This window comes from Myxocyprinus asiaticus, chromosome 3, assembly GCF_019703515.2.
Source record: "Myxocyprinus asiaticus isolate MX2 ecotype Aquarium Trade chromosome 3, UBuf_Myxa_2, whole genome shotgun sequence".
In the NCBI taxonomy this organism is placed as follows: Eukaryota; Metazoa; Chordata; class Actinopteri; order Cypriniformes; family Catostomidae; genus Myxocyprinus; species Myxocyprinus asiaticus.
This window is the reverse complement of record NC_059346.1, coordinates 32,349,666-32,363,961: the sequence shown is the minus strand read 5'-3', so window position 1 is coordinate 32,363,961 and position 14,296 is coordinate 32,349,666. Positions and strand designations below refer to the sequence as shown.

The 14,296-nt window shown below is 38.4% G+C and overlaps 2 protein-coding genes across 5 annotated transcripts in view; one reads left to right on the top strand and one right to left on the bottom strand.

Annotated features, from left to right (window-relative positions):
• The window catches only part of LOC127422563 (cation channel sperm-associated auxiliary subunit gamma-like), a 20,505-nt gene extending 17,043 nt beyond the window's left edge, over window positions 1-3,462 (top strand). For both annotated transcript variants that reach the window (XM_051666205.1, XM_051666195.1), the window contains exons 24-30: window positions 816-879; window positions 1,044-1,142; window positions 1,354-1,467; window positions 2,536-2,628; window positions 2,804-2,903; window positions 3,076-3,178; window positions 3,315-3,462. In XM_051666205.1, coding sequence (XP_051522165.1) covers window positions 816-879; window positions 1,044-1,142; window positions 1,354-1,467; window positions 2,536-2,628; window positions 2,804-2,903; window positions 3,076-3,178; window positions 3,315-3,373 — 632 coding nt within the window. In that variant the 3' untranslated portion in view covers window positions 3,374-3,462. The remainder of the gene's footprint in view (window positions 1-815; window positions 880-1,043; window positions 1,143-1,353; window positions 1,468-2,535; window positions 2,629-2,803; window positions 2,904-3,075; window positions 3,179-3,314) is intronic.
• LOC127422575 (heterogeneous nuclear ribonucleoprotein L-like) overlaps window positions 3,398-14,296 on the bottom strand; it is a 26,641-nt gene continuing 15,742 nt past the window's right edge. For 2 of the 3 annotated variants that reach the window (XM_051666216.1, XM_051666235.1), the window contains exons 6-14: window positions 14,064-14,136; window positions 7,950-7,985; window positions 7,577-7,645; window positions 7,228-7,499; window positions 6,882-7,003; window positions 4,459-4,660; window positions 4,304-4,361; window positions 4,028-4,135; window positions 3,398-3,769 (exon numbers count right to left, since the gene is read on the bottom strand). In XM_051666216.1, the coding sequence (XP_051522176.1) occupies window positions 3,711-3,769; window positions 4,028-4,135; window positions 4,304-4,361; window positions 4,459-4,660; window positions 6,882-7,003; window positions 7,228-7,499; window positions 7,577-7,645; window positions 7,950-7,985; window positions 14,064-14,136 (999 nt within the window). In that variant the 3' untranslated portion in view covers window positions 3,398-3,710. The remainder of the gene's footprint in view (window positions 3,770-4,027; window positions 4,136-4,303; window positions 4,362-4,458; window positions 4,661-6,881; window positions 7,004-7,227; window positions 7,500-7,576; window positions 7,646-7,949; window positions 7,986-14,063; window positions 14,137-14,296) is intronic. The other variant, XM_051666226.1, reaches the window with a different exon arrangement.

Genomic DNA, 14,296 nt, shown 5'->3' with positions numbered 1-14,296 from the left:
TCAAGGAATGCAAGAAACTCTTACATCAACGGAAGATCGCTTTTGCACTGTTTCTGGCCAAACTGAGAATAGATACTAAGGATGGCCTCAAAATATTTACATGCCCACAGCAAGCATTGTCTTTCATAGAGACAATGGGGTGAGTAAGCCATTTGGTGATTTACATGTGGCCCCTGAGTGAGCTCGTCTAGCTGAGCATACACTTGACTGACTGAGGAAGCTGGGCGCCATTTTATTTATTTTTGAGTTGGTTCTGTCTAGCGGCTGGAGTTTGTTTTGTGTAATAACACTCCTTCGGGACAGTTGTGGATGAGTCTGCCCGTTCTTTGTGCTTGTGCCTCCTATTGTCTGGAGTTTGTTTTATAGATTATTTTCAGTTATGTAATTCAGTCTCGCAGAATTTGTATAGAAGCACCGGACTAATTAATTTATATAACTGATTCTGTATTTTATGTTGTGTTTATATGACTTGTGATGGAATGAATAAAATATTTTAATAACAAAACAAAAAAAAAACTGCATCAATCGATCTGAAAGATTCATTAGCACATCGGTCTGAATCAAAATGATTTTTTTTAAATCCTTATCCTGTAATCATGGAAAATTCATTGAGTGGGAACCCTGTAATTTCATTTATTCTCACTTTCCCTCATCCCTTCTGCTTTTCCTCACCTCTTCTTTTTAGATTTGTGTCACCTGTTTTTTTTCTATTACTTTTCTGTACCCTGGCAAACTTTTTTAAATCTGTCTTTACATTTTAATGTCATTTTCTCTATTGAATGAATAAAAGAGTCTCTATCTTTCTTACTCTCCAGTGTTCTATCCATTCTTCCTGATTCAGGATCTGGTCTTGGAAAAGTCATGGAAGTTTCTGGGCAGGTGAGGCTCCTCTCACTATTCTATCAACTGTCTCAAATGCAAGTATATAGTCCCTTTTCATTATGAGTTCTTGCGTTTCTGTTCACCAGAAATCATAAAGTGTACAAGTGACTGTGCATTATACATCCTGTGTGTGTGTGTGTGTGTGTGTGTGTGTTCTTTAGCTTCACATTTAAGGTAGTAGGTGGTGGTCCTTATTCCAAGAAGAACATTCGTGAATACAGCTCTGAGGAGGTACTGAGGTATAACAGCCTCAATTACAGGTACAAAACTGCACTCTGATAAATGTAAAAAATTTTGCTTGGTATGGCATCACTTCCCAAAACGTCACTTTATGGTGTAGCACTATATTTAGAACGTATGACATCACATGGTCTGCAAGAATTAGGGGTCACTTATTACTCTCATTACTCCTTTCTTGCATAGAGTAATATTATCACTGTAATAAATGTAATGTGTTTGTGCATGTGTCAGTTCAGAGGAAGCACTGGTGTGGGCGTTAGAGGGCTTTTTGGAGGATACACACTCATTTAACCTGACTAAGGAAGGATTTGTTATTATGAATGGAACCTGGAACAATGGAATCAGGTGACATCTGTCATGTTTTGTATTCTAAGGTGGGGTTTCCCAGCTGGGGTTTATAAGATTGTGATTGAAATGCCAATGCCTAATTAAATTGGTTAAAAAATTTATAATTTTTAAAATATCAATGTATAAAATGAAAACTATCAAAACACATGATCTTACAAATAATAGTTGTTTTAAAGGAATATTTCATATAGTTAACAGCATTGGTGGCATAATGTTGATTACCACAAAAAATAATTTGGACTCTTCCCTCATTTTCTTTAAAAAAAAAAGAAAGAAAAGGCACTTAGGTGAATGGAGGCAATTGTTGGAGGGTTTAAAAGCAAACATTTGAAGCTTTATAATTTTATTTTTTTGTTAAAACTTGTGTATTATTTGAGCTGTAAAGTTGTTTAAATTTTATAAGCAGGGAGAAGTCAAAATTGTTTTAGTGGTAATCAACATTATGCAAAAATATGTTAAATTTGAAATAATACCCAGCCAGATTTTCAGAAAGTCTGATTTTTTAAAATCAAATTGTTTTATGTTTCCAGGAGTGTTGGTTATTCATGTTTTTGAGACGTTACAGATATTACATCAAAATTAGCATAATTAATTCTGATTCAAAGTAATGGCCAGCATCATTCAATCACTGCCAACCATGTTAAAATAATATTTTGCATAAAAAATTCTGAATCCATATACTGATTACCATTGCCCCATGTCTGACAATGTGTATAAAACCTCGCATCCATTGATTCTGAATGAGATAATACACAGTGAATATAGGATATTTTGGTCATTGTGTTTAACAGCGTGCCATTTCGCAATTAATCTATTAAATTTTTAAAATGGCATATTGGATGAAACTCTACTTTTTGAACGCAAACAGGTTTTAATGTAAAAACGTAATGAGGTTTCTTACCAGATGTAGTTTTGTTGCCATTTATCTTAAAGACAAACTTAGCTGAGATCGGCGCAATGTTTTGACGTGACAAAAAAAAAGGGGGAACCCTTGAACCAAAGCATATTTGGAGTCAGGGAATCAGATGCTCCTATTAGTGTTTCATGCTGAAACTCTGTGTATAGGTGGCTTTGTAAGAAGAACTCTCCCTGTGGTGATGTGGTAGCCCAGGATGCAACTGCTCCACATTTCTATTTCATCATTGAGGTCTCAAACAGGTGAACAATGTCTAACTGAATGTCAAACTTGCATTGTTATATTTTCAATTTAATTTATCACCAGTCTCATTTCACAGAAAGCAAAACTATCTACTCATACCCAACACTAAATGTTGAAAATAAGCATGCATCATGACATAGTGGTCAAGGGAGTTTACAAAGTGTTTGTGTGTAGGGATATGGATACGAGCACATACTGCGATTACACTTTTCGTTTTGAGATTCTTGTGCATGCACTCCACATTAGTGCAAACAGACAGCTCTTCAACTATCTGGTGAGCCCTTTAACACACCCACCCACACCTGATTGTATGATCTTGCACTTCCCTTCTCCTTTTCCCAATGCCTGAACACAGGAATGACCCTGAGACAAAGCAAATTGTTCCTAACTGCATAGATTTACACAATTCCAGCAACTTCCAGCGTGATGAATGTTTTCCATTTCAGATGGCTCTGGCATGCATCCTTGGTGTGGTGGTGTTTTATTGCATGTCACCACAATTCCTAATAACTGCAATTCAGAATTTTAAATGCCATGGACACACACATGGTAATACAAACTGTGAAATGCTCTTCACTTGTACATTGATAGTCAATATATAACCCTTGTTTTATCAGTGTATTTATCTGCTGGATTGCGTTCAGATTTGATTTGTTTTGAGTTTTGATTAATTCTCTGGTTGCAGAGTCCAATGCTCCAGCTGGCACGCCAGTGATCCAGCTGTTAGAGCACAGAAGTGAATGAGCCAACACGCATGCACAAGACACAAACGGTTCACAATGATGTCTTTACTCATTTAATATGTTTTTTCCCAAACAAATGTACTGTGTTATACAAGACAGGGCAACTGTAAATAAAAAAGTATTAATAACAATTAAAAAAAACAAAACAATGGAATGAATTTAAAATTAAACAATAGTACAAAACACTGAGTAGTCTTTTGGAAATAAAGATCATCTTAACGGTCTTGTTTCTTTCCATCTGGGGTCAAGAATTAAGAAATGAAATAGTAATGGGCTACCACATGGGGTTCAAATGGTCACCAAGAGTCAAAGGTTAGTGGTCATGTGCAGTTATGGGTTCAGTTTGCATGTTGTGCAGTTGAGAAACACAATTTAAGAGTGTATGGATAAGGCCCACCTGAGGGAAAAAAAAGTAAAGATTTAGCTCTGAAATAAGCTTGAATAATGATTCACAAAAAATATCAGACTAAGAATAGATTATCTGTTGTATAAGATGGCCAATTGTGTCTCCAGAGACAGCTGAACTTTGACAGCTGTATTGCCATAATCAAAGCAATAGGGTGTAGCCTATTACTGGGATCACAGTGAAGTAGTGTTAAACCTGGCTGTTCTTGTAGCAGCTCATGTAAGGTCCACTGTTTGTGTGGGGACTTACTAGGGTTCTTCATCTGGTAGTGGTTCATCATGGCAAGAGCCTCCATAGCGTCATTTACTGTTTCCCACTCCAACAGACCAGATGCACTTCTCTCACCTGGGGTTCCACCAACACAAGCGCAAGCACGCACGCACGCACGCACGCACGCACGCGCACACACACACACGTGTATTTACACAGAATCAAACATGCACCACCTTGACACTTTACTGTAATTTACACACAGTATATTTGACAGTATTCACATACGCCCATTAAACTCATTAGTAAACTCACTCTTGCCAGTGAACAGCTTGACACTGCTTGGGCTCTTGATTCCCAATTCATCACAAATCTGTAAATGAAGAACCAGAAAAGACCATTAAACTGGAGTCCAAACACACTATCAAAAATAAGACAATGGGAAATAACAACAAATTGTGATATCTGACCTGACTAAAAGCTTCAACAGAGCTGTCTGGTTGACTGTTGAAAAAGTGCAGTACATTGCTGGGTTGTTGTATGCGGTTCTTGGCTGCCTGCTCAGCAGTGCTAAAACGGTTGTTTCTGTTGCCATGAAAATCTTTAAAACTACAACTGCCATCCTCCAGCTGGTATGACTGGCCTGGCATTATGGCCTGTTGCTTGGATACACTGCAGACCAACAGACAGACAAACCGAAGGTAAACAACAGTCTTAGTACACATGGAAGGACAAAATAATGTAGCTTAAATGTGCACTTAGTAACTTTTATGTCATCTTGGACTTACAGTGACACCTAGCGGCTTGGATACAGCATTATTTAAAATCAATAGATTTCAGTTTCAGATGCCATTGCAGAAATTTAGTATTTACAGTCAGGTTACCATGATTACTTTAATCAATGAGTGAAAGTGTCAAATAACAGGATGGTTACTGAGATTAAGAGAGTAGTATTCGGCTGGTCATGTGATTCTAAAATGGCAGCCACCTTTTGCGGACCATCTCCATGTAAAATAAACCAGCTTTTATAAGGTTACATATATTGCAAAATTCTAATTCATGTCTTTAGGAGTTAAACATTTTTAATGAGGAAAAAAATGACTGAATGCACCTTCAATGATACATTTACGTTACGTTGGAATTATCATAATTTTGAGATTCCGACTAGTAAAAAGCGTTCACATTTTTGTAGAACAAATTCGGAAATTCAATGAAAGCTCTGACTTGACAGTTGCGACGTCATGTAAAAAGAACCAATATGGCAGCAGCCTCACAGTTAAAGATAATAGAGAGCACATTTCTGTTTGAAACGGCATTTTATTATGCCAATGATAACGTTTACATGGATACCAGAAAGCGGCTTATTGCAAAAAAGTAGCATTCCAGTTTACATGCCCTGTATAAGCGGCATTCTCTTTGCTCCTGTATACATGTGGCTCAGTCAGTAAGCAGCTTTCTCCACAGCAACGTAATTTCCCTGCAACGCTTGTGTAAATATGTCCCGATGCTTCACTTTATTTCCAAAGATGTTGCTATGTTTTTTCCTTAACTTTCTTTCGCAACCTGCAGCAGAATTGATCTGCAATAGTGGGTTTCCCTCTTCTGTAAAAGTCTGGGATTTCCCCCAATGTAAGAGCACATAAAAGCAAATGTGAGGGACAGTCAATATTTTTAATTTGTGTGTATAAATTGGTATAGTTTATAGTGTACGTGCTTTTCCCACTGTACTCCCAGAAATGTTGTGTTCTTTCCACTTTGTTGACTTGTTGGGCTCCATCCTATCGTAGTGTATGTTCACGCACATGCGCACTCCTCAAAAACGTCAGAACACCGCTTATGGATCTACATGGCAACATTAAGCTGCGTTCTCCAGGAGAAACCTGGGTGTGTTAAACAACTTTCTCTTAATCCATTAAGTGGTGCAAGGAAATCAGCGCTTGTTTACTAACGTTTCAGATCGCTGCTTACTGCAAAAACCCTGGAATAAACAGTTTTCTGAAGTGCATGTAAACATGGTCTTTGTTCTTTTTTTTTTTTTTTTTTTTTAATCCCCTTTTTCCTCCCCAATTTGTAATGCCCAGTTCCCACTACTTAGTAGGTCCTTGTGGTAGCGCGGTTACTCACCTCAATCCGGGTAGTGGAGGACAAGTCTCAGTGCCTCCGCTTCTGAGACAGTCAATCCACATATCTTAACACGTTGCTCGCTGTGCATGACACCACGAAGACTCACAGCATGTGGAGGCTCATGCTACTCTCCGCGCTCCACGCATAATTTACCACAGGCCCCACTGAGAGCGAGAACCACTAATCGCGACCACGAGGTGGTTACCCCATGTGACTCTATCATTCCTAGCAACCGGGCCAATTTTGTTGCTTAGGGAGACCTGGCTGGAGTCACTCAGCACAGCCTGGATTCAAACTCGCGACTCCAGGGGTGGTAGTCAGCGTCAATACTCGCTGAGCTACCCAGGCCCCTGTGCTTTCTTTGTGCTTAAACATTTAGCAAAAAAGTCTAAAGGTGAATTAATGTAATGTAGTGATAAATATTTTTTATGTTATCAACAACGCAGACATTTTGGCATTATGAGTGTTGCCATAGAAATGAATAACTTCCTGGAGATGTGAAAAGCTCAGAGTAGAACCTCCATCTCACAATTACGGTAATTCTGGCATGACGTGAACACGCCATAAATTTTACTTGCCCTGAACTGGGAGAGTTTTAATTAAATAATTACAGCAGAATCAGGTCTAGGAAGAAGCCAACACTGTGGTCTGGCCCATTATTTACGGACTACTAAATGCAAAGATATTTTAAAAAGGCAAAACATATTTTGACAAGGATAGACCAATTTGAAGTAAATGGAGGTTTAACTTTTGATACTTTTGTACACACCAGACATTGAGTTTTTGTCCAAACAGCATATTGTTGTTAAGGTGTGAAATGGCCCGATCCACAGCGTAACAGTCTCCCATCTCTACCATCGCAGCACCTGGTTTACTCTTCATAAACTTCACCTGAACACACACAGAATTGAACACAAAATAAGCCACACAACTAAACACATTAACCAAAACTTCACCTACAAATCGGACATTAATCCAAAACAGATTGTACTTGTGCTGAGTGAGACCTCGAGTTCACCTGACTGATTAATGGTTGAAAGCTTTGAAAACTCTGTACAACCTAAAAGTTTTTTCATTTGGGGTTTATAACTTCCAAAACACCAACAACCACTCACCCTTTCCACATTGCCGTAGAGACAGAATATGTTAAACACTCTGTCTGCATTGATCTTGGTGGGCTCAAGACCGTACACCATGACCACAGGAGAATCAGCATGAGCACTGTAGTCTGGTGGAGGAGGTCCATGTCCGTATTGCGCTCCACCATATCGGGGGGCGCCGCGGCCACGCCCAATTGGGGGCCCCATGCGCCTGCCCTCGAAATGTGGGGGTGGAGGAGGTGGTCCGTAAGTATCGTCATAGTGACCATAGCCACCCTGTGGACCAGCTAGAAAGGGAGAAAAGGGTATGAAGGTTTGAGAATCAACTGTAAACTACAAACAATTGTGCGTGTATCAAACTAACCATATTCTGGTGGATGATCTCCCAACAGTGCCGGCTGCCTCTGCCGCTTGTTTGGGTTAGCATTGGGGTCTGAGAGAGAGAACAAACAATACAACGAAACAACTGCGGTAAAAACCAAGCGCAAACACAAAGGAGAGGAAGGGCTGTGCAGTTCTGTGATTAGCATGCAGTGGGCATTGGGTGTTAATACCCTTAAATGACTGCAATACTACAGTAAGCCATAATGGAGATTCTGAATGACACACGTCAGAGATAAAAGTCCAACAAAAAGAAAAGCTTAAGCTACATTTGCATTATCCATTGTCAATGTCTTTCTTGCACTCTGACTTTACATCTACAAAACGGACACACACACGCACAACCAAACACACACCTTGTGAATTGTTCCAATTGCCATCTGCGTCGGTATCTGCACAGACAGGTATACACACATAAAATCAGATATACATATGCAACAAGAAGAAAGCTAATAAAATAATCATATTTTCAAAACTATATGTATAAAACTAAATGTATATTAGCTCCCCCAGCTGAGTCTGGTTCCTCCTAAGGATTTGCCCCTCTTCATCTAAATATCCAAGGAAGCTTGTTTTCCTGTTTAATCTGTGCAAGCAAGAACAAACTAATGTTTGAAGACTAAATGTCTTCTCCAATAAAATGATGCCAATATCACCCCAGTCATAATACAATGCATCACAGAACTAAAAAAAAAAAAAAAAAAAAACAAACAAACAAACAGGGCAGGTGGAATAAAGCCTTCGAGTCACCTTTGCCATGTGTCACAGAATGATCCAATCAGTCAGTACGTTAATAAGCACTTTAAAAGTTAGATTTCAGCTGAACTAAAAGAACAATTCGTCTTTTTAAAATGTCATGTAAATGTTTTAGTCCTATGGGAATCGCACCAGTCAGATATTTGTGAAGTTTATACACGTTAACCGAATTGGCTTCAGACGGTGCATATTTAACACTTCTTCAGCTGAAGTCCCTCCTTCAATTATTCGACTACATATACTTGGACAGAAAGATGAAGACTGTAGCTCGATTATGTAAAAACCTAGTGTAGCTCAATTATAACTGCAGCAGTGATCAATAACCAATCGTTTCATTTTTGCTTTAGTACATTGTTACTCATTACAGAAACTAAACAGTTATATATATATATATATATATATATATAATTTAATTCAATGCTTCTAATCCTAACCTAATGTCCAGTAATGTATAATATTACATAACCATGAGAATAGTTTATACAAAAGCTTCTACAGCATCAGGCAAACATTAAATTATGACTCAATTTGGATGCAAAATGAAGTTCAGGGCAGCTGTAATAGATTGATCTCTTGAAATCCTGTAACATTAAATGGGTATCAATGTTCCTGCTAGTCAAAAAGTTTGTGTAAAAAGTCAGGCCACTAAAACAAAAAATGATGTCAAGATGTCACATTCCTGTTAACACCTTAACCTTCAATAGAAGAGGACAAGATCGGGGCAAGAAAACTGCATTACTGGAGCAAGAACATTTTGACCAATTACTGCTTAGTCAAGAAAATGTGTGGGAACCTCCAAGCATACAAATTAGTTAACTGCATCTTTGCCCTCAGTGAAGCAGTTTGGATAACTTAAGGAGTTTCAGGGCTTTTAAAAAGAAAGTTTTTCAAATGTAATTTGTCCAAGAAAAGAGGAGCATAGGAATGAGGCAAGTTAAAGTCAAAACAAAACACTACGCAATACATTTTACTTTCGGAATCTGACGTATTTTCAAGCGAAACAATATTTAATGAGGAAAAATGTAGGGTGGGTCTTGGTTTTATTAACCAGCAATTGATTGGATTGTAAACAGTGGGCATTAATTATCAGAACTGAACCAGATGGTTAGAGGGGTAGGGTTGAATAAGAGCAATTCATGACATTAGCCGAAAAGGAAAGTAGTTTCAGAAGTCATTGCATTTCAGATAAGAGATCATAATTTCCCCCCATAATTTGTACAGATAAATCATGCACAATAGAGCGCAACAGTGCCCGCCCACTTTTTTAGCCGCCTGGGTTCCAGAAGTATTTTCCCCATTCATTTCTTCCATAGACTTTTAATAAAATCCTTCATAAGATTTGTGAGCCATGAACCAAACCAACCAGCTCAGAGGTGAATCACATCACTAACATTGTTTTGAGCAAAAACATATTTGAAAAACGAACATAGATGAAGGTACAAGGCTGTGTACTTACTGTCTTTCATGAAGGCACAAACTACAATTCCATGCATTGCGAATTATGTAACTGAATATAAAACTATGGAAATATATAAATCTACTGATTTTAGGTTGTTTATAAGTATAGAAACAATATATTTTATGTTTATTGCAAAATATCCTGATATGTGCAAATATATAAGTAGTTTAAGGGTGACAGGAGACCAACTCGATCACGCCATTTACAGTGCGTCATGGGAACGAGCGGTCGCTCTGAGGCACGTTTCGTGGGTTTCGTTGGACATGGTTCTCCGATTGGTGGATCTTTCTCTGACGTAGTTGTTTACCATGAATCCTGCTATCAAAACACTATTTTTAAACAATGAAGTTGACATAACGCAGATGGATGGCTTCAACGGAAGCATATAGCATCGATGAACAACCTCGGAACTCACGATAGGTCTGTCTTTGAAGTTTTATAAGTTATTTTTGAAAATTAATTAGTCTATGGGATAAATTAATGGGATTTTTACTTCTGGAACCAGACTGTTGAGCTCTAAGGCCAGGAACATGCATTAAAAAGTAAATAAGGTCAATTTTGATTGTGTTGACTAAAAGAAAAGGTAAAAAAAAAAAAAAAAAGATAAACCTTTAGGCTGAAAATTTGAGGTATCAGGTACTTAGTAGAGATATTCTGAAGACCAACAAAAAATAGCTTTCCAAAAAAAAAAAAAAACATCGCAAGCGGTGAGCCAGGTGTGGAAGACATACGGGCAAGCTGCTGTATCTCTTCACATCACCTGAAAATGCTCACTCACTGTCATCTGAACCAGTGTCAAAAACGAAACCGCACGAGAGGGACCCAGCGTGTGCTGGGTATTGACTGAATGACAGCCAGAGAAAATAATAGTTTTGAGATTTCAAACTTCAGCAAATTAAACTTAAGCATTCAATTTGTTTTATTTCTGTATTTATAGTGTGTTATAATGCATTGGAAAAGTACACTTAAGTTCATCTTGCCAGTAAAGCTTGATACAAATTAAATCTGCCCATTTGATTCTATTATTTAAAAAGTCCACTGGAAAACCGCAGGAGATTTCCCCCAACTTTTAATTACAGCATGTAATATGTATCAAACATATACTTGTATCAAAGATTTATACCTGTAAAAATGTCTAATTAACTCTTATTTTTTTTAACATTTTAACATGAACATATTTAAATAATTAAAATAAATGACGACTACCCAATTTCTTGCAAGTTCTTTGAGACAAAGTATAAAGTAAATATATCTGATTATATTTTAATGTACCATGATTAATCACAGAAAACTGTGCGATTAATTCATTTATAAAAATTCAAGTGATTCACCACTAAAATGGAAGCTATGTACATCCACTATTCAGAAAAATTACAAGATTCTTTATTTAGCCTTAAAAGGCCACAGCAGAGTGCTATTCAACAATATAAGGGTGCCAAAAGGGCATAAAATACCTTACCAACAATGTGCTAGCTGAATCAGCCAGGAATTAAACAATCTTATTAGATGAACCATTTGAATGAGCCGAGCACTATAAGCCCAACTCTCAGTTAAAAAAAAAAGAAATAAATGCACCAGGAACCGGGGTGGTAGCACTTAATCATGATATATTCTTTACCAGTCGCCCATTTCCCAGAAGATTCCACATTTATTCATTCTCCTGTTCTTTTAGGATACTCCTCCCAGTCCACTGCATGAGGTTTTGGTGTGTTCCAGGCACACTGGTGCTTACCGTAGCAAAGGTGGATAGCAGACAGCAGATGGCGTGCCGAGTTTAGTAGAGAGAGATGCCACACCAGCAGTCAGACTAATCCACACCTGCATCACACAGGGGGCGTAATACACGGATCAGAACACGGTCAGCCGTGCTCAATGAATTAAACAGATTCAACACAGAGAGGAAGAGGAGAAGGAGGGATGGAGAAATGAAAGAAAGAAAGCACTTCAGTCCACAAAGAGATAGGACTTGGGGAGGGAGAGCAGCGTGATCGGTGGGTGTGTCCCCATGGTTACAGTTGTGGTCCTTTCCATGTGTTAAGGCAGTGTATTGTCGTAATGTCGCCCATAGTGTCTTGTTGGGTGCATTTCACTATTGTTAGGGAGAAGGCGCAGGATATGTTCGTGACAATCTCGTGTTGATATCAGAGCAATGTGGATCATGCCGTTTTGGATATGTACAGTCGAGGTCATCTTTGTTCATTACATATAAGCAGTGTCTGCTTGGTGTTGTCATGGCAATCTTGACCGGGTGAGTAGTGACGATGTCAACTTGTGTTGTCTTTTTAATCTCTGTCAGGTATAAAGTCATGATGTTCTCTACCCATTGCGCGCTATGAGAACCCACGCGGCCACTTTGTGTCGGAGCAATCTTGACTTGTGTTGTGAGGGCAATGCCATGTTTTCATGATGATCTCTGCTTAAATATTAAGCGATATGTTTGGTGTGTTGCAAAAATCTTGACATGGTGTGTTGTCAGGGCAATGTCAGCTTGGCACCTCTGATCATGGCACTTGTGTTGTTGCAATCTTGGTTTGGTGTGTTGTCATTGTTATGTCAGCTGGGCATGTTCTCATGCTGTTCTCAGGAAAGAGGAGAGAAGCAAGAGCAAAAGTATCCCAAACACCCAAGAAATATGACGACATTAGGCAGGGAATGTGATGAAAATATCTGTATAATTCTTCTCTCATTCTGTGTATCTGTACCGCTTCATGTTGTGTTTGTTGTGGGAAGGTAGATCTTCAATGACTGCCTGTAATGTATTATCCAACGTGATTATCTCAACCCCCCAAAATGTGACATTAATTCCAAGAGATGGCAGCCACCTATGGAGATGTTAGCCGAGTGGAAGGATATCTTGAGTGTCGAGATGTTTCTATCCGTATGACGAATGAAATTGTCATCTTTGAAGCATTTAAGTTGTTGCGAGTTCATTATTGTTCCGTTTCATTGTTCCATGTGGCATGTTGAAGTGCTGTGATTGGACAGTAACTGAAATGTGTCTTGCACAGGACTGAGAATACTGACAATGTACAATGTGTTTAGCAGCTAGTTTAAGCGCATGAGCTTAAATGAATCACATCTCAGAGTAGAAATACTGATCTAAGAGTGCCTGCCTTCTAAGCCCTAGTATGTTTGTATGAAAAAATTAAAAAAATTAAATCAGCAATTTGACCCAGAGAAAATTTTTTTTCTTATGGACAATTACACGAACCATTGGACCAACGCTGGCGAACATTTTGTATGTGAAATCTACTATCAAACAGTACACAGACTGAAATGCAACAATCTGGGTAAAAAGTGTCCCAAGTTGCTTCCTGAGAGATCCAGTTTCTCCACTAGAGAAGACCAGAGTCCAAGGCTGAGCTTTATATGTACTTGCCCTATAGACCTTATTCAAAATAGCACCATATTAGATTTTTGACAGGAATAAAAACAAGTCTGAGAGGAATAGACTTAGTGTCTTTAATGGGTTGTACTTTTGTTTAAATTGGTGTTGATCATTCAGCTGGCAAAACACTGAAGGAAACATTCTCATTTTCAGCAAAGAAATCATTAATCACAAATTTCAGTTGCCAAAAATAAATAGAAACTCCAGAAATCACAAGTTGTGAGAATTAGATGTGATCTAGGACCTTTACACAATGCATGCCATTATAGAGACTAAGTCTATCCCTCACAGACCTGTTTTCATTCCTGTAAAAAATTTAATATGGTGCTACTCTGAATAAAGTCTACTGCACAACAAAAATAAAATCTCCATCATGTAGTATGCTGGATGCCGTGTCATGCTTAGTGAGAGTACAAGTGAAAGGAGTGCCTGCTTGTCAGGTTCTGTGTGTTTGAGAGAAATACTTGTGCTTTAACACGAGACAGGTGACATGCGCAACAGACCAGTGTACGTTTGTCACACATGTGCACCTCAGTTTGATCATCATGCCTGCTCAGGTGCATGTCTTTGCTTTAAATAAACAAATTTGTGAGTTTTTTTTTTAAAGGCGCATGTTCTTTTGTATGTGCAAGAGTGATGTTAGAACATGTCTATATGCAACTATAGCTTAATGAAACGTGTATTATAATCCAAAGAGAAGAAAGCAAGAATAAAGCAGCATCACTGAAGTGACGTCCGAGGGAAATGACCTGGTACTGTGGTTACTTCAAAGTTCCCAAGGGCGTCACTAAAGGAGGCCTGTCCACACCCCCCATCCCCATAAATCATAAAGAGCAGCACAGACAGAGTGCATGAGAAGTACAGTACCTTGGCCACTCAGATTGGGGTTGGTGTAGTCCCAAGTATCCTGATCGTTTTTGAAGACGTTGAGACGGGTTGGCTATAAAGAGTAAGATTTCATTAGGAATCAGTTTGTATGAGGTTTACATGTACTCCCAAAAGTCACTAATATGCCACTGTAACAGTTTACCCAAAAATGAAATCATTTACTCAACCTCATGTCGTTCCTATCCGTTTGACATACTTTCTTGCTTGGAACA